The following is a 19,671-nucleotide window of genomic DNA, read 5'->3' as shown; positions in this document are numbered from 1 at the left end:
ATGAATATGACCAGAGATGTCAGTAATCACAGCTAGGTAGATGGGGGACTGTACACCATGAGGAGGACATGAATATGACCAGAGATGTCAGTAATCACAGCTAGGTAGATGGGGACTGTACACCATGAGGAGGACACGTATATGACCAGAGATGTCAGTAATCACAGCTAGGTAGATGGGGGACTGTACACCATGAGGAGGACACGTATATGACCAGAGATGTCAGTAATCACAACTAGGTAGATGGAGGACTGTACACCATGAGGAGGACACGAATATGACCAGAGATGTTAGTAATCACAGCTAGGTAGATGGAGGACTGTACACCATGAGGAGGACATGAATATGACCAGAGATGTCAGTAATCACAACTAGGTAGATGGAGGACCGTACACCATGAGGAGGACATGTATATGACCAGAGATGTCAGTAATCACAGCTAGGTAGATGGAGGACTGTACACCATGAGGAGGACACGTATATGACCAGAGATGTCAGTAATCACAGCTAGGTAGATGGGGACTGTACACCATGAGGAGGACACGTATATGACCAGAGATGTCAGTAATCACAGCTAGGTAGATGGGGACTGTACACCATGAGGAGGACACGTATATGACCAGAGATGTTAGTAATCACAGCTAGGTAGATGGGGACTGTACACCATGAGGAGGACATGAATATGACCAGAGATGTCAGTAATCACAGCTAGGTAGATGGGGACTGTACACCATGAGGAGGACACGTATATGACCAGAGATGTCAGTAATCACAGCTAGGTAGATGGGGACTGTACACCATGAGGAGGACACGTATATGACCAGAGATGTCAGTAATCACAGCTAGGTAGATGGGGACTGTACACCATGAGGAGGACATGTATATGACCAGAGATGTCAGTAATCACAGCTAGGTAGATGGGGACTGTACACCATGAGGAGGACATGTATATGACCAGAGATGTCAGTAATCACAGCTAGGTAGATGGGGACTGTACACCATGAGGAGGACATGAATATGACCAGAGATGTTAGTAATCACAGCTAGGTAGATGGAGGACTGTACACCATGAGGAGGACATGAATATGACCAGAAATGTTAGTAATCACAGCTAGGTAGATGGAGGACTGTACACCATGAGGAGGACATGAATATGACCAGAGATGTCAGTAATCACAACTAGGTAGATGGGGACTGTACACCATGAGGAGGACATGTATATGACCAGAGATGTCACGCATCCCAGAGAGTGGCACTCACCCCACCGGAGCTCCAGGCGCGAGACAGCGTGCTCTGAGCTTCAGATAAAGTTACGTCAGTCAGGATCTTCCCGTTAACAGCCAGAATCTCGTCCCCTCGCACAATCCCACCTACAGAAGATATAGACTTATCAGAGAGTAACCGGCCCCCTGGGTAATGGAGAGCTGTCAAATCCCCAGTGTAGCATGCTACTGGCCCCTCTGTGCATTACAGGGTCTTGGGTAATGAAGACCTGTCCAGTCCATGGTACAGCAAGCTACTGCACCCCTACTCATTGCAGACAAAAGGCTCCTGGGTAATGGAGAGCCGTCCAATCCACAGTATAGGAAGATAAAGGTCCCTCCTTGTCTCCATATATCGACAACCTGAGCTCTTACTCTGTGGCGGCCATTATAGCTCTCTGCGCATCGATAACGACCTCTATTATGTTATAATGGCAGTAGAAATCCAGAGTAACTTCCCATGTGACATACCGTGGTTGTCTGCAGCACCCCCGTCATAAATCGCAGAAACCACGATTTTCCCAATGGGAGACTCAATGCCACCTTCCACCGCTAGATCCAGCGCCCCCTCCTGCAGGGAAGATAATAGTCTCATTATACAGAGAGCTCCACACCCGCTGTACGGCAACGAGTTATAGAAAATGAAGTGCCCCCATTTATTCGTGATATTTACTCCACAGATTAACAGTTACACTGACACACCACACAAAATAATCTCCTTCTAAAAGTGCCCCAACGTGAATCATTGCATACTCACCACACACCAGAGTGCCCACCACAATACTCACCACACACAGAAAGCCCACCAGGATACTCACCACACACAGAAAGCCCACCAGGCTACTCACTGCACACAGAAAGCCCACAATACTCACCGCACAGAGTGCCCACCACGCTACTCACCACACAGAGTGCCCACCACGATACTCACTACACACAAAGCCCACCACACAGAGTGCCCACCACGATACTCACTACACACAAAGCTCACCACACAGAGTGCCCACCACGATATTCACCACACAGAACGCCCACCACGCTACTCTCCACACAGAGTGCCCACCACGCTACTCACTACACAGAGTGCCCACCACGATACTCACCACACAGAGTACCCACCACGCTGCTCACCACAAAGAGCCCACGCTACTCTCCAGAGTGCCCACCACGCTACTCACTAGAGTGCCCATGACGATACTCACCACACAGAAAGCCCATCATGCTACTCACCAAAGAGCCCACGATACTCACCAGGGTGCCCACCACAATACTCACCACACACAGAAAGCCCACCAGGATACTCACCACACACAGAAAGCCCACCAGGCTACTCACTGCACAGAGTGCCCACAATACTCACCGCACAGATTGCCCACCAGGATACTCACCACACACAGAACGCCCACCATGCTACTCACCACAAAGAGCCCACGCTACTCTCCAGAGTGCCCACCACGCTACTCACCACACAGACTGCCCACCATGCTACTCAATGGAGTGCCCACCACGATACTCACCACACACAAAGCCCATCATGCTACTCACCAAAGAGCCCACGATACTCACCAGAGTGCCCACCACGCTACTCACAAGAGTGCCCACCACGCTACTCACCACACAGAAAGCCCACCACAGTGTCCACCAGGATACTCACTAGAGTGCCCACCATGCTACTCACCGCACAAAGTGCCCACATGATACTAACCGCAGAGTGCCCTCCACGATACTCACCGCACAGAGTGCCCACCATGCTACTCACCACACACAGTGTTCCACCAGGATACTCGCCAGAGTGCCCACCATTCTATTCACGGCACAAAGTGCCCACATGATACTCACCGCAGAGTGCCCACCAGGATACTCACCGCACAGAAAGCCCACAACGCTACTCACCACACACAAAGCCCACCACGCTACTCACTAGAGGGCCCACCATGCTACTTACGGCACCAGTGCCCACCACAATACTCACCACACAAAAAGCCCACCATGCTACTCACCACACACCAAGTGCCCACCACACTACTCACCAGAGTGCTCATCACAATACTCACCATATATAGAAAGCCCACCATGCTACTCACCAAAAAGTGCCCACCACGATATTCACCACACCATAGTGCCCACCATGCTACTCACCGCACAGAGTGCCCACCATGCTACTCACCGCACAGAGTGCTCACCATGCTACTCACCGGACAGATTACCCACCACGCTACTCACCACACACAGAGTGCCCATCATGACACTCACCGCACACAGAAAGCCCACCACGCTACTTAACACACAGAGTGCCCACTACGATATTCACGGCACATATAAAGCTCACAACGATACCGCACACAGAAAGCCACCATGCTACTCACCACACAAAAAGTGCCCACCATGCTACTCACCGCACACAGAATGCCCACCATGCTACTCACCACACACAGAAAGCCCACCACGCTACTCACCGCACACAGAAAGCCCACCACGCTACTCAACGCACAGAGTACCCACCACGATATTCACGGCACACAGAAAGCCCACCACGAAACTCACTGCACACAGAAAGCCCACCATGATATTCACGGCACACAAAGCCCACAATGATACCACACACAGAAAGCCTACCACGCTACTCACCGCACACACAAAGCCCACCATGCTACTCAACGCACAGAGTGCCCACCCCGATATTCACGGCACACAGAAAGCCCACCACGCTACTCACCGCACACACAAAGCCCACCATGCTACTCAACGCACAGAGTGCCCACCACGATATTCACAGCACACAGAAAGCCCACCACGATACTCACTGCACACAGAAAGCCCACCACGCTACTCACCACACAAAGAGTGCCCACCATGCTACTCACCAGACAGAGTGCCCACCATGCTACTCACCGCACACAAAGTCCACCACAAAGAGTGCCCACCAGGATGCTCACCACGCTACTCAACCCACACAGAAAGCCCACCACACTACTCACCGCACACAGAAAGCCCACCACGATACTCACCGCACACAGCCCACCACGCTACTCACAGCACCCAGTGACCACCAGGATACTCACCACACACAGAAAACCCACCACAGAGTGCCCACCAGGATACTCACCACAGAGTTCCCACCACGCTACTCACCGCACACAGAAAGCCCACCACACGATATATAGTTAGAAATATATGGCCAGGGACAAATCTTGGCATTTTCAGGTCTGCAGGCTGCTATGATGTGACTAAAGTGGAGACTTTCAGGTTTAAATTAAAGGGGTTGAACTCTGCTTTAAAAAGTTTAGTGATTGCAGCCATTTTCCTACAAATCCTCATTTCAGAGGCTTAGAAATATTTGGACAAATTCCCGTTCCTATAAATAAAATGTCCACGTTTAACCCTTTGTAGAGAATCCTTTGCAGCAATGACAGCCTGAAGGTTGGAAGCCATGGCCATCACCTTCGCTGGTTTCCTCCGGTGTGAGGCTTTGCAGCAATAATGGCCTGAAGCCTGGAGGCCATGGACATCACCATCACTGTTCTTCGGTGAGAGTCTTCGAAGCAATAGCCTGAAGTCTGGAGGCTATGGCAGCATTATGATTCAGACCCAACAGCTCTTGTGCACCAGGCAGCACCTCTTCTCTGAGCTATTCAGCTTGCTGGAGAGTTCCATGCTAAATAAGATACTTGCAACTGTGTAGCTTCTGATGTCTCCACCGCAAGTTCCTGGTTGGCTTACCCTGCGATCTCCTAATGGAGCACCCTACTTACTCCTGGCACTGCACTTCCTTCATTGTGACATTACTGTTCTCCAGCCTTTAGTCTAGTTCCTTCCCACCTGCTGCTTAGGCCGGATTTACACTGCGTTAGCAGCAGCCCGTTCAGCACATACGCTAACGGGCTGCTGTAACGCAAGTGCCGACGTTTGCATCGCGCTAGCACAGATAGAGCATCTGCTAGTTCTATCTGCGCTAGCAGTGACGGACCTGGAAACGCCGCAGCCCGCGTCTCAGGGTCAGTCAATGACGGCACATCCCTAGCGCACGCCCATTGTGGGCGTGCGCTAGCGATGCGTCCGACATAGCTTTCAATGGCGGCGTTAACGGACTACGTTACACCGCGTTATTCCGCGGTGTAACGTAGTCCGTTTAACGGACCAAAATAACGCAGTGTCCTACAGCTGCTCCGTGTACCGACCTCTGGCTATATCCTGACTACAATTCATGCGTATCCTCCTCACTACACTGCTGCTCCGTATACTGACCTCAGGCTATATCCTGACTACAATTCCTGGTTATCCTCCCAAGTACACTGCTGCTCCGTGTACTGATCTCTGGCTATATCCTGACTACATTACCTGCTTATCCTAATTACAGTCATGGCCAAAAGTTTTGAGAATGACACCAAAATGATATTTTCACATGATCTGCTGCCTTCTGGTTTTTATTAGTGTTTGTCTGATGTTTATATCACATACAGAAATATAATTGCAATCATATTATGAGTACCAATAGGTTATATTGACAGAATGAGTTAATGCAGCAAGTCAATATTTGCAGTGTTGACCCTTCTTCAAGACCTCTGCAATTCTCCCTGGCATGCTCTCAATCAACTTCTGGACCAAATCCTGACTGATAGCAGTCCATTCTTGCATAATCAATGCTTGCATTTTGCCAGAATTTGTTGGTTTTTGTTTGTCCACCCGTCTCTTGATGATTGACCACAAGTTCTCAATGGGATTAAGATCTGGGGAGTTTCCAGGCCATGAACCCAAAATCTCTATGTTTTGTTCCATGAGCCATTTAGTTATCACCTTTGCTTTATGGCAAGGTGCTCCATCATGCTGGAAAAGGCATTGTTGGGCGCCAAACTGCTCTTGGACGGTTGGGAGAAGTTGCTCTTGGAGGACATTCTGGTACCATTCTTTATTCATGGCTGTGTTTTTAGGCCGATTCCCTTGGCTGAGAAGCAACCCCACACATGAATGGTTTCAGGATGCTTTACAGTTGGCATGAGACAAGACTGGTGGTAGTGCTCACCTCTTCTTCTCCGAATAAGCTGTTTTCCCGATGTCCCAAACAATCGAAAAGGGGATTCATCAGAGAAAATGACTTTGCCCCAGTCCTCAGCAGTCCACTCCCTGTACCTTTTGCAGAATATCAGTCGGTCCCTGATGTTTTTTCTGGAGAGAAGTGGCTTCTTTGCTGCCCTCCTTGAAACCAGGCCTTGCTCAGAGTCTCCGCAGTCTCACAGTGCGTGCAGAAGCACTCACACCAACCTGCTGCCATTCCTGAGCAAGCTCTGCACTGCTGGTAGTCTGATCCCGCAGCTGAAACAGTTTTAAGATACGGTCCTGGCGCTTGCTGGTCTTTCTTGGGCGCCCTGGAGCCTTTTTGACAACAATGGAAGCTCTCTCCTTGAAGTTCTTGATGATGCGATAGATTGTTGACTGAGGTGCAATCTTTGTAGCTGCGATACTCTTCCCTGTTAGGCCATTTTTGTGCAGTGCAATGATGGCTGCACGTGTTTCTTTAGAGATAACCATGGTTAACTGAAGAGAAACAATGATACCAAGCACCAGCCTCCTTTTAAAGTGTCCAGTAGGGTTGAGCGAAACGGGTCGAACATTTTCAAAAGTCGCCGACTTTTGACAAAGTCGGGTTTCATGAAACCCGATCCGACCCCTGTGCGGGGTCGGCCATGCGGTACGCGACTTTCGCGCCAAAGTCGCGTTTCAATGACGCGAAAAGCGCCATTTCTCAGCCAATGAAGGTAAACGCAGAGTGTGGGCAGCGTGATGACATAGGTCCTGGTCCCCACCATCTTAGAGAAGGGCATTGCAGTGATTGGCTTGCTGTCCGCGGCGTCACAAGGGCTATAAAGGGGCGTTCCCGCCGACCGCCATGTTACTGCTGCTGATCTGAGCTTAGGGAGAGGTTGCTGCCGCTTCGTCAGAAGCAGGGATAGCGTTAGGCAGGGTCCATTAACCCCCAAACCGCTTGTGCTGTAGCGATTTCCACTGCCCAACACCACCTTCGGTGTGCAGGGACAGTGGAAGCTAAATTTTTATTTTTTTTCCCTCAGCGCTGTAGCTCATTGGGCTGCCCTAGAAGGCTCCCTGATAGCTGCATTGCTGTGTGTACGCCGCTGTGCAAACCAACTGCTTTTTTCAAAGCACAAATCCTCTTGTCCCTTCCTTTCTGCACAGCTATCTTTTTGGTTTGTACACACTTTTTATTTAATTTGTGCATCAGTCCACTCCTTATTGCTGCCTGCCATACCTGGCTGAGATTACTGCAGGGAGATAGTAATTGAAGGACAGTTCCTTTTTTTTTTTTTTTTTTTGTGGGAGATTAAGATTGACATTTCTGCTAGAGTGCCATCCCTGTCTGTGCCATCTCTCACTCAGTGGGCCATAGAAAGCCTATTTATTTTTTTGCTTGATTTGGGTTCCAAAATCTACCTGAAAAAATCAATAAATCAATCAGTGGGAGATTAATATTGGCCTTTGGGCTTGTGTGCCAGTCCTAAGCGTGCCATCTCTCTCACAAATAGTGGGCCATAGAAAGCCTATTTATTTATTTGGTTGATTTGGGTTCTAAATTCTACCTGAAAAAAATCAATAAATCAATCAGTGGGAGATTAATATTGGCCTTTGGGCTTGTGTGCCAGTCCTAAGCGTGCCATCTCTCTCACAAATAGTGGGCCATAGAAAGCCTATTTATTTTTTTGGTTGATTTGGGTTCTAAATTCTACCTGAAAAAAATCAATAAATCAATCAGTGGGAGATTAATATTGGCCTTTGGGCTTGTGTGCCAGTCCTAAGCGTGCCATCTCTCTCTCTCAGATAGTGGGCCATAGAAAGCCTATTTATTATTTTTTTTATTGGGTTTATAAATTTTCCCTGGAAAAAAAAAAAAAGTGGGAGATTAATATTGGCCTCTGGGCTTGTGTGCCAGTCCTGAGCGTGCCATCTCTCTCACAAATAGTGGGCCATAGAAAGCCTATTTATTTTTTTTGGTTGATTTGGGTTCTAAATTCTACCTGAAAAAATCAATAAATCAATCAGTGGGAGATAAATATTGGCCTCTGGGCTTGTGTGCCACTCCTGACTCCTGTGTGCGTCCTCTCTCACTCAGTGGGCCCTAGAAAGCCTATTTTTTGTTTTATTTGTTTTCTAAATTCTCCCTGAAAAAATCATTTTATTTTATTTGGTTTCTAAATTATTCCTGAAAAAATCATTTTTTTTTTTTTCTAAAGTCTCCCTGAAAAAAACAAACAAAAACAAAACAGTGGGAGATTAATATTGCCCTTTCTGCTTGTGTGCCAGTCTTGACTCCTGGGTGTGCCATCTCTCTCTCTCCAATTGTGGGCCATAGAAAGCCTATTAATTTTTTTGCTTGATTTGGGTTCCAAAATCTACCTGAAAAAATCACTAAATCAATCAGTGGGAGATAAATATTGGCCTCTGGGCTTGTGTGCCACTCCTTACTCCTGTGTGCATCCTCTCTCACTCAGTGGGCCCTACAAAGCCTATTTTTTGTTTTATTTGTTTTCTAAATTCTCCCTGAAAAAATCATTTTATTTTATTTGGTTTCTAAATTATTCCTGAAAAAAAATCATTTTTTTTGTATTTTTTTTTTCTAAAGTCTCCCTGAAAAAAAACAAAAAAAACAAATCAGTGGGAGATTAATATTGCCCTTTCTGCTTGTGTGCCAGTCTTGACTCCTGGGTGTGCCATCTCTCTCTCTCCAATTGTGGGCCATAGAAAGCCTATTAATTTTTTTGCTTGATTTGGGTTCCAAAATCTACCTGAAAAAATCACTAAATCAATCAGTGGGAGATAAATATTGGCCTCTGGGCTTGTGTGCCACTCCTGACTCCTGTGTGCGTCCTCTCTCACTCACTGGGCCCTAGAAAGGCTATTTTATGTTTTATTTGTTTTCTAAATTCTCCCTGAAAAAATAATTTCATTTTATTTCGTTTATAAATTCTTCCTTAAAAAATCTTTTTTTTTTTTTTTTTTTCTAAAGTCTCCTTTTTTAAAAAAAAAACACAAATCAGTGGGAGATTCATATTTACATTTGCGCTTCAGTGACAGTCCTGCGTGTGTGGCATCTCTCTCATTTGTTGCCACCAACAACAGAGTGTGTAACATTGTGCCTGATTTTCGTTGTGGTCTCACCCACCTGTAAAGGGGTAGCTAAATCATACTGAAGTTATAGCTCACCGTGTAAGTTGTGTGACAGCAACAAATACCGTTAGTTTGGTAACGTTTTTAAAACAATGAGGAAGTCTGGTGGAAGAGGTCGTGGCCGGGGGCGTTCATTGTCAGCTGGTAATGAGGGTAGTGGTAGTGGTGGAGCATCAGGTGGTCGTGGGAAAAAAAATATTGCACCTAAGTCTGGAGCTGTGGAGCCAGGTCCGTCGTCTGGCTACACAAGGCCTCGAACGCTCCCTTTTCTGGGAGTAGGAAAACCGCTTTTAAAGCCGGAGCAGCAAGAGCAAGTTTTGGCTTATCTTGCTGACTCAGCCTCTAGCTCTTTTGCCTCCTCTCGTGAAACTGGTAAAAGTAAAAGCAGCGCGTCGTTAGTGGATGTTCACGGTCAGGGACAAGTCGCTTCCTTGTCCTCTTCAGCAAAAACAACAACAGAGAAGAATGCAGCAGGCGACACAACGGGTTACTCCATGGAGCTCTTTACACATACCGTCCCTGGCTTAGAAAGTGAAGCAGTTAACAGTCCATGCCCATTACAAGTTGAATCTGACATGGAGTGCACTGATGCACAGTCACAGCCAGACTACTATGCTGGTCCTTTGACTCAGACCACAACATTGCCCTCGCAGGGTGCTGATCAAGAATCAGACCCTGATGAGACTATGTTGCCCCATCACGAACGCTATACCACCGACCGACAAGGTGACACAGACGAAGTTGCACACGAGCTACAAGAAGAGGTAATAGATGACCCAGTTCTTGACCCCGATTGGCAGCCATTGGGGGAACAGGGTGCAGGCGGCAGCAGTTCTGAAGCGGAGGAGGAGGGGCCGCAGCAGGCATCAACATCGCAACAGGTTCCATCTGCCGGGCCCGTATCTTGCCCAAAACGCGTGGCAAAGTCAAAACCTGTTGGAGGACAGCGTGGCCATCCGGTTAAAGCTCAGTCTGCAATGCCTGAAAAGGTATCCGATGCTAGAAAGAGTGCAGTCTGGCATTTTTTTAAACAACATCCAATTGATCAGCGCAAAGTCATCTGTCAAAAATGTTCAACTACCTTAAGCAGAGGGCAGAATCTGAAAAGTCTCAATACAAGTTGCATGCATAGACATTTAACCACCATGCATTTGCAAGCTTGGACTAACTACCAAACGTCCCTTAAGGTTGTAGCACCCTCGGCCAATGAAGCTAGTCATCAACGCAACATCCCTTCCGGCAGTGTAGGGCCACCATTTTCTGCACCACCTGCAGTATCTGTGCAGGTTTCTTTGCCAGGCCAAAGAAGTCAGGGTCAGGGAATCACCAGTTTCGTAGTAGGAAACACTGCATCTAGGGCACCGGCGGCAACAATACCATCTCCCACCGTCTCTCAGTCTGCCATGTCCATCGGCACCCCCGCTAGTTCCACGATCTCCAGCTCTCCAGTCCAGCTCACCCTACATGAGACTATGGTTAGAAAAAGGAAGTACTTAGCCTCGCATCCGCGTACACAGGGTTTGAATGCCCACATAGCTAGACTAATCTCGTTAGAGATGATGCCCTACCGGTTAGTTGAAAGCGAAGCTTTCAAAGCCCTGATGGACTACGCTGTACCACGCTACGAGCTACCCAGTCGACACTTTTTTTCCAGAAAAGCCATCCCAGCCCTCCACCAGCATGTTAAAGAGCGCATCGTCCATGCACTCAGGCAATCTGTGAGCACAAAGGTGCACCTGACAACAGATGCATGGACCAGTAGGCATGGCCAGGGACGTTACGTGTCCATCACGGCACACTGGGTAAATGTGGTGGATGCAGGGTCCACAGGGGACAGCAAGTTTGGGACAGTTCTGCCTAGCCCACGGTCTAGGAAACAGTTGGCTGTAGCCATTCGCACCCCCTCCTCCTCCTCCTCGTCCTCCTGCAGAAGCGAGACCTCGTCCACAGACCGCAGTCGCACAACCACTCCATCCGCAGCTGCCACTGTTGCACACCAGGTCTCCCATTATGGGGCAGCTACTGGCAAACGTCAGCAGGCTGTATTGGCTATGAAGTGTTTGAGCGACAACAGACACACCGCGGAAGTTCTGTCCGAGTTCTTGCAGAAAGAAACGCAGTCGTGGCTGGGCACTGTAGATCTTGAGGCAGGCAAGGTAGTGAGTGATAACGGAAGGAATTTCATGGCTGCCATCTCCCTTTCCCAACTGAAACACATTCCTTGCCTGGCTCACACCTTAAACCTGGTGGTGCAGTGCTTCCTGAAAAGTTATCCGGGGTTATCCGACCTGCTCCTCAAAGTGCGTGGACTTTGCTCACATATCCGCCGTTCGCCCGTACACTCCACCCGTATGCAGACCTATCAGCGTTCTTTGAACCTTCCCCAGCATCGCCTAATCATAGACGTTGCAACAAGGTGGAACTCAACACTGCACATGCTTCAGAGACTGTGCGAACAGAGGCGGGCTGTTATGTTTTTGTGGGAGGATACACATACACGGGCAGGCAATAGGATGGCAGACATGGAGTTGTCAGGTGTGCAGTGGTCGAAGATTCAAGACATGTGTCAAGTCCTTCAGTGTTTTGAGGAATGCACACGGCTGGTTAGTGCAGACAACGCCATAATAAGCATGAGCATCCCCCTAATGCGTCTGCTGATGCAAAGTTTGACGCACATAAAGGATCAGGCGTCTGCAGCTGAGGAAGAGGAAAGCCTTGATGACAGTCAGCCATTGTCTGGCCAGGGCAGTGTACAGGACGAGGTAGCGGGCGAGGAGGAGGACGAGGAGGATGATGGGGATGATTATATTTTTAATGAGGAAGCTTTTCCGGGGCCAGTGGAAATTGTTGGCGCGGCAAGGCCGGGTTCTGGTTTTTGGAGGGACACAAGTGACGTGGATTTGCCTGAAACTGCCCCTCAACCAAGCACAACCACAGATTTGAGAACTGGAACTTTGGCCCACATGGCGGATTATGCCTTACGTATCCTCAAAAGGGACACACGCATAACAAAAATGATGAACGATGACGATTACTGGTTGGCCTGCCTCCTTGATCCTCGCTATAAAGGCAAATTGCAAAATATAATGCCACATGAGAACTTGGAACTAATATTAGCAACCAAACAATCAACTCTTGTTGACCGTTTGCTTCTGGCATTCCCTGCACACAGCGCCCGTGATCGTTCTAACACGAGCTGCAGGGGCCAGCAGACCAGAGGTGTTAGAGGGGCAGAAATCAGAAGTGTCGTTGGCCAGAGGGGTTTTCTGACCAGGTTGTGGAGTGATTTTGCTATGACCGCAGACAGGACAGGTACTGCAGCATCAATTCAAAGTGACAGGATACAACATTTGTCCAGTATGGTTACTAACTATTTTTCATCCCTTATCGACGTTCTCCCTCAACCGTCATTCCCATTTGATTACTGGGCATCAAAATTAGACACCTGGCCAGAATTGGCAGAATATGCATTGCAGGAGCTTGCTTGCCCGGCAGCTAGTGTCCTATCAGAAAGAGTATTCAGTGCTGCAGGTTCAATACTAACAGAAAAAAGGACTCGTCTGGCTACCCAAAATGTAGATGATCTAACCTTCATTAAAATGAACCACAACTGGATTTCGAAATCTTTTGCCCCACCTTGCCCGGCTGACACCTAGCTTTCCTATGTAAAGGTCTTGCCTGTGGACTATTCTGAACGACTTTTCCAATCTCGTAATTTGCAGCACCTGATTGTCCAGCATCCGACATGTTAACACCTCCCTAAATGGCCAAAGTCCCCACACGGGGCCGTGGTATCGCCACTTGGCGCCAGCACCCGTGAGAGTACTGTTTGTCTGAAGAGGTGGGTGTGCCCGCTTTTGGTCGATGGCACTGCCACTAGGTCCCTCATAGTACAATAAAGTGTCTGGCGGTGGTGGTGCGCACCCAACGTCAGACACACCGTTGTAATATGAGGGGCCCTGGGCCTGTACCGCCGGCCACAAGACAGTCCCCCCCCCAGGTCAAACAGTGCTCTACCACTTGCAAAATTTTCTCTCACAGCTCCACCAATGTTTAGTCTATGCGCTGACATCCTTCAATGCCTGGCACTGTCAATACCATTGTATTGACATTTTTCTTATGTTAGGCCTTCGAAGCCTGTCTGCGGTCACTCCTTCCACTAGGCCTCCACTGACCTGTCTACTGCTGCCCGGGTTCCCCTGGAACCAATTTTAAATTGCCTACAGCCAGCCCAATTTATTATGTTAGGCCTTCGAAGCCTGTCTGCGGTCACTCCTTCCACTAGGCCTCCACTGACCTGTCTACTGCTGCCCGGGTTCCCCTGGAACCAATTTTAAATTGCCTACAGCCAGCCCAATTTATTATGTTAGGGCTTCGAAGCCTGTCTGCGGTCCCTCCTTCCACTAGGCCTCCACTGACCTGTCTACTGCCGCCCGTGTTCCCCTGGAACCAATTGTAAATTGCCTACAGCCAGGCCAATTTATTATGTTAGGGCTTCGAAGCCTGTCTGCGGTCCCTCCTTCCACTAGGCCTCCACTGACCTGTCTACTGCTGCCCGTGTACCCCTTGAACCAACATCAGAAAATATAAAAATAAGTATTTTGCTTATAAAAAAGAAAATACTGGAGAGATATCAAATGCAGACATTTTAACATTAAAAACAAACACATACAACAAAAATCTGGTACAGTACTAAAAATGGCCACCAGCTACAATAACTTTCTCCTGCAAGTAGTTAACTGAAAGTTTTTTTCAATTTAAAACACAGATATGGCATCCACCGAGTGTTGTCCTGTCGCGTCTTCTTTATATTATTGCCAAGAAGATGCAAAACAATGAAAATAATAAAATCATTATTTACCAAAAAAATAGAGTAAGTCAAAACCACATTGCAAATAAACATTCATTACAAATAAAGAAGCAGGGCGCGTCCGAGGGTGAGTATATACCTAATAAGAATATAATCACCCTCGGACGCGCCCTGCTTCTTTCCGACAGCCTTCCTTCCTAAGAATCAGCCCTTCCGTGGTGTAGAGAGAGGGTGTGTTACACTCCAAGGTGTTCCCCAGGTTGCCTTTCCTGAGCTTCCATCTTCATGCTCTCGTTTAGTAGTTGTCGGAAAGTAGGCTGCATTAGGCCTACAAAATGGGTATGTGGTGGAGAGAGATGGTGTGTTCCACTCCAAGGTGTTCCCCAGGTTGCCTTGCCATTGCTTCGGTCTTCCGACTCTCGTTTAGTAGTTGTAGAAAACTACACTGCATTAGGCCTACAAAATGGGTATGGGGTGGAGAGAGATGGTGTGTTCCACTCCAAGGTGTTCTCCAGGTTGCCTTTCCTGAGCTTCGATCTTCATGCTCTCGTTTAGTAGTTGTCGGAAAGTAGGCTGCATTAGGCCTACAAAATGGGTATGGGGTGGAGAGAGATGGTGTGTTACACTCCAAGGTGTTCCCCAGGTTGCCTTGCCATTGCTTCGGTCTTCCGACTCTCGTTTAGTAGTTGTAGAAAACTACACTGCATTAGGCCTACAAAATGGGTATCGGGTGGAGAGAGATGGTGTGTTACACTCCAAGGTGTTCCCCAGGTTGCCTTGCCATTGCTTCGGTCTTCTGACTCTCGTTTAGTAGTTGTAGAAAACTACACAGCATTAGGCCTACAAAATGGGTATGGGGTGGAGAGAGATGGTGTGTTCCACTCCAAGGTGTTCTCCAGGTTGCCTTTCCTGAGCTTCGATCTTCATGCTCTCGTTTAGTAGTTGTTGGAAAGTAGGCTGCATTAGGCCTACAAAATGGGTATGGGGTGGAGAGAGATGGTGTGTTACACTCCAAGGTGTTCCCCAGGTTGCCTTGCCATTGCTTCGGTCTTCCGACTCTCGTTTAGTAGTTGTAGAAAACTACACAGCATTAGGCCTACAAAATGGGTATCGGGTGGAGAGAGATGGTGTGTTCCACTCCAAGGTGTTCTCCAGGTTGCCTTGCCATTGCTTCGGTCTTCCGACTCTCGTTTAGTAGTTGTAGAAAACTACACTGCATTAGGCCTACAAAATGGGTATCGGGTGGAGAGAGATGGTGTGTTACACTCCAAGGTGTTCCCCAGGTTGCCTTGCCATTGCTTCGGTCTTCTGACTCTCGTTTAGTAGTTGTAGAAAACTACACTGCATTAGGCCTACAAAATGGGTATTGGGTGGAGAGAGATGGTGTGTTACACTCCAAGGTGTTCCCCAGGTTGCCTTGCCATTGCTTCGGTCTTCCGACTCTCGTTTAGTAGTTGTAGAAAACTACACAGCATTAGGCCTACAAAATGGGTATGGGGTGGAGAGAGATGGTGTGTTACACTCCAAGGTGTTCTCCAGGTTTCCTCGCCATTGCTTCGATCTTCCGACTCTCGTTTAGTAGTTGTAGAAAACTACACAGCATTAGGCCTACAAAATGGGTATCGGGTGGAGAGAGATGGTGTGTTACACTCCAAGGTGTTCCCCAGGTTGCCTTGCCATTGCTTCGGTCTTCCGACTCTCGTTTAGTAGTTGTAGAAAACTACACAGCATTAGGCCTACAAAATGGGTATGGGGTGGAGAGAGATGGTGTGTTCCACTCCAAGGTGTTCTCCAGGTGGCCTTTCCTGAGCTTCGATCTTCATGCTCTCGTTTAGTAGTTGTCGGAAAGTAGGCTGCATTAGGCCTACAAAATGGGTATGGGGTGGAGAGAGATGGTGTGTTACACTCCAAGGTGTTCCCCAGGTTGCCTTGCCATTGCTTCGGTCTTCCGACTCTCGTTTAGTAGTTGTAGAAAACTACACTGCATTAGGCCTACAAAATGGGTATGGGGTGGAGAGAGATGGTGTGTTCCACTCCAAGGTGTTCTCCAGGTTGCCTTTCCTGAGCTTCGATCTTCATGCTCTCGTTTAGTAGTTGTCGGAAAGTAGGCTGCATTAGGCCTACAAAATGGGTATGGGGTGGAGAGAGATGGTGTGTTACACTCCAAGGTGTTCCCCAGGTTGCCTTGCCATTGCTTCGGTCTTCCGACTCTCGTTTAGTAGTTGTAGAAAACTACACTGCATTAGGCCTACAAAATGGGTATCGGGTGGAGAGAGATGGTGTGTTACACTCCAAGGTGTTCTCCAGGTTGCCTTTCCTGAGCTTCTATCTTCAGGCTCTCGTTAAATTTTGGTTAAATGGAACAACTGCATTTGGCGTACTAGTTGGTTTGGGGCCTACTAACAGTGTCTGCCGCTCCTTGCTGTTCTCCTGGTTTCCTGTCCTGAAATTCCGTTTTCAGGCGCTCGTTAAGTAGTTGTTAATGTTAGACTGCATTTAGCCTACTAGTTGGGTTGGGGCCTACTATCGGTGTCTGCCACTCCTTGCTGTTCTCCTCCACTGAACAAAGCTGTGCCGCCTGTTTACTACGGTTGCCAATTTTGAACTGCATTTCGACTACTTACTGATTTGGGCCTACTCTCTGTGTCAGCCTCTCATTCCAGTTGTCCTCCACTGCAATGCCCCCTGGTTATTCCTGTGTTACCAATTTTGAACTGCATTTAGCCCACTTTATTATTTGGGCCTATATCTGTGTTTCCTCCTCATCCTGCCCATTGCCCAGCCAGTGATAGATGAGTCTGCTGGTACATTGACCCATAACGCAACATTCCCCGTGCACGCTACACAACAACATTGTGACCCTGCTGAAAGTCAGGTTGCTCTTCCCGCATACCATACCACCTTACACGGGGACAAAGAGGAAGGTGCAGATGAAAGTGCAGGTTCCTTCATCAGGTGGGGGGAGGAATACTAGTTGGCGACGTCACTGGCACAGGGCCTCTCATAGTACGCAAAAGTGTTGCTGCCGGTGGGAGGCGCCCCCGCCGTGCAAACACACCGCTGTACTTTGAGGGGCCCTGTGCCAGTGCCAATGCCAACGAGTGGGCCCCCCCCTGCTTGCTCAGGTTCACAGCACTTGCAAAGTTGAAATACTTACCTCTCCCTGCTCCACTGCCGTGACGTGGTCCAGATTTCCTGGGCCCACTAATTACTTGAACCAGCCCTACCCACCACAACTTTAGCCAAATGACCCCCAATTTCAAATGCCTTCCAATTATTATAAGGTAAATTACGCTTGACAAGCTTCATTAAGAAGAATGGATGGTTTTGACATTAAAATGGGCACTCTAGGTGTTTTCCTGGCCCCCACTCACTGCCGACTATGCTGCCCTATTGACTTGCATTGGGTTTCGTGTTTCGGTCGATCCCGACTTTACGTCATAATCGGCCGATTTCACTCGACCCGACTTTTGAGATAGTCGGGTTTCGCGAAACCCGGCTCAACTCTAAAAAGGTCAAGGTCGCTCAACTCTAGTGTCCAGTGATGTCATTCTTACTTAATCATGACTGATTGATCGCCAGCCCTGTCCTCATCAACACCCACACCTGTGTTAATGGATCAATCACTAAAACAATGTTAGCTGCTCCTTTTAAGGCAGGACTGCAATGATGTTGAAATGTATTTTGGGGGTTAAAGTTCTTTTTCTGGGCAAATATTGACTTTGCAAGTACAGTAATTGCTGTTAAGCTGATCACTCTGACATTCAGGAGTATATGCAAATTGCCATTAGAAATAATGAAGCAGTAGACTTTGGAAAAATTAATATTTGTCTCATTCTCAAAATTTTTGTCCATGACTGTACACTGCTGCTCCGTATACTGACCTCAGGCTATATCCTGACTACAATTCCTGGTTATCCTCCCAACTACACTGCTGCTCCGTGTACCGACCTCTGGCTATATCATGACTACATTACCTGCTTATCCTCCCAACTATACTGCTGCTCCGTGTACCGACCTCTGGCTATATCCTGACTACATTACCTGCTTATCCTCCCAACTACACTGCTGCTCCGTTTACCGACCTCTGGCTATATCCTGACTACATTACCTGCTTATCCTCCCAATTATACTGCTGCTCCGTATACCGACCTCTGGCTATATCCTGACTACATTACCTGCTTATCCTCCCAACTATACTGCTGCTCTGTGTACCGACCTCTGGCTGTATCCTGACTACATTACCTGCTTATCCTCCCAAGTACACTGCTGCTCCGTATACCGACCTCTGGCTATATCCTGACTACATTACCTGCTTATCCTCCCAACTACACTGCTGCTCCGTGTACTGACCTCTGGCTATATCCTGACTACATTACCTGCTTATCCTCCCAACTACACTGCTGCTCTGTGTACCGACCTCTGGCTATATCCTGACTACATTACCTGCTTATCCTCCCAATTACACTGCTGCTCCGTGTACTGACCTCTGGCTATATCCTGACTACATTACCTGCTTATCCTCCCAACTATACTGCTGCTCCATGTACTGACCTCTGGCTATATCCTAACTACACTACCTGCTTATCCTCCCAAATACACTGCTGCTCCGTGTACCGACCTCTGGCTATATCCTGACTACAATTGCTGGTTATCCTCCCAATTACACTGCTGCTCCGTGTACCGACCTCTGGCTATATCCTGACTACACTACCTGCTTATCCTCCCAACTACACTGCTGCTCCGTATACCGACCTCTGGCTATATCCTGACTACACTACCTGCTTATCCTCCCAATTACACTGCTGCTCCGTGTGCCGACCTCTGTCTATATCCTGACTACATTACCTGCTTATCCTCCCAATTACACTGCTGCTCCGTATACCGACCTCTGGCTATATCCGGACTACAATTCCTGGTTATCCTCCTCACTACAATGCTGCTCCGTGTACCGACCTCTGGCTATATCCTAACTACATTACCTGCTTATCCTCCCAACTACACTGCTGCTCCGTGTAATGACCTCTGGCTGTATCCTGACTACATTACCTGCTTATCCTCCCAAGTACACTGCTGCTCCGTGTAATGACCTCTGGCTATATCCTGACTACACTACCTGCTTATCCTCCCAACTACACTGCTGCTCAGTGTACCGACCACTGGCTATATCCTGACTACATTATCTGCTTATCCTCCCAACTACACTGCTGCTCCGTGTACCGACCTCTGGCTGTATCCGGACTACACTACCTGCTTATCCTCCCAACTACACTGCTGCTCCGTATACCGACCTCTGGCTATATATCCTAACTACGATTCCTGCTTATCCTCCCAAGTACACTGCTGCTCCGTGTAATGACCTCTGGCTATATCCGGACTACACTACCTGCTTATCCTCCCAACTACACTGCTGCTCCATATACC

The 19,671-nt window shown here is 48.2% G+C and overlaps 1 protein-coding gene across 1 annotated transcript in view; it reads right to left on the bottom strand.

Annotated features, from left to right (window-relative positions):
* The window catches only part of LOC138680784 (harmonin-like), a 215,691-nt gene that overhangs the window by 63,194 nt on the left and 132,826 nt on the right, over positions 1 to 19,671 (bottom strand). Inside the window, exons 15-16 of the mRNA XM_069768040.1 lie at positions 1,734 to 1,833; positions 1,261 to 1,370 (exon numbers count right to left, since the gene is read on the bottom strand). Of these exons, the coding sequence (XP_069624141.1) occupies positions 1,261 to 1,370; positions 1,734 to 1,833 (210 nt within the window). The remainder of the gene's footprint in view (positions 1 to 1,260; positions 1,371 to 1,733; positions 1,834 to 19,671) is intronic.

The sequence above is a fragment of the Ranitomeya imitator genome, chromosome 5 (assembly GCF_032444005.1).
Source record: "Ranitomeya imitator isolate aRanImi1 chromosome 5, aRanImi1.pri, whole genome shotgun sequence".
NCBI lineage: Eukaryota > Metazoa > Chordata > Amphibia > Anura > Dendrobatidae > Ranitomeya > Ranitomeya imitator.
Note: the sequence above shows the minus strand (reverse complement) of the source record. Positions and strands in the feature narration are given on the sequence as shown.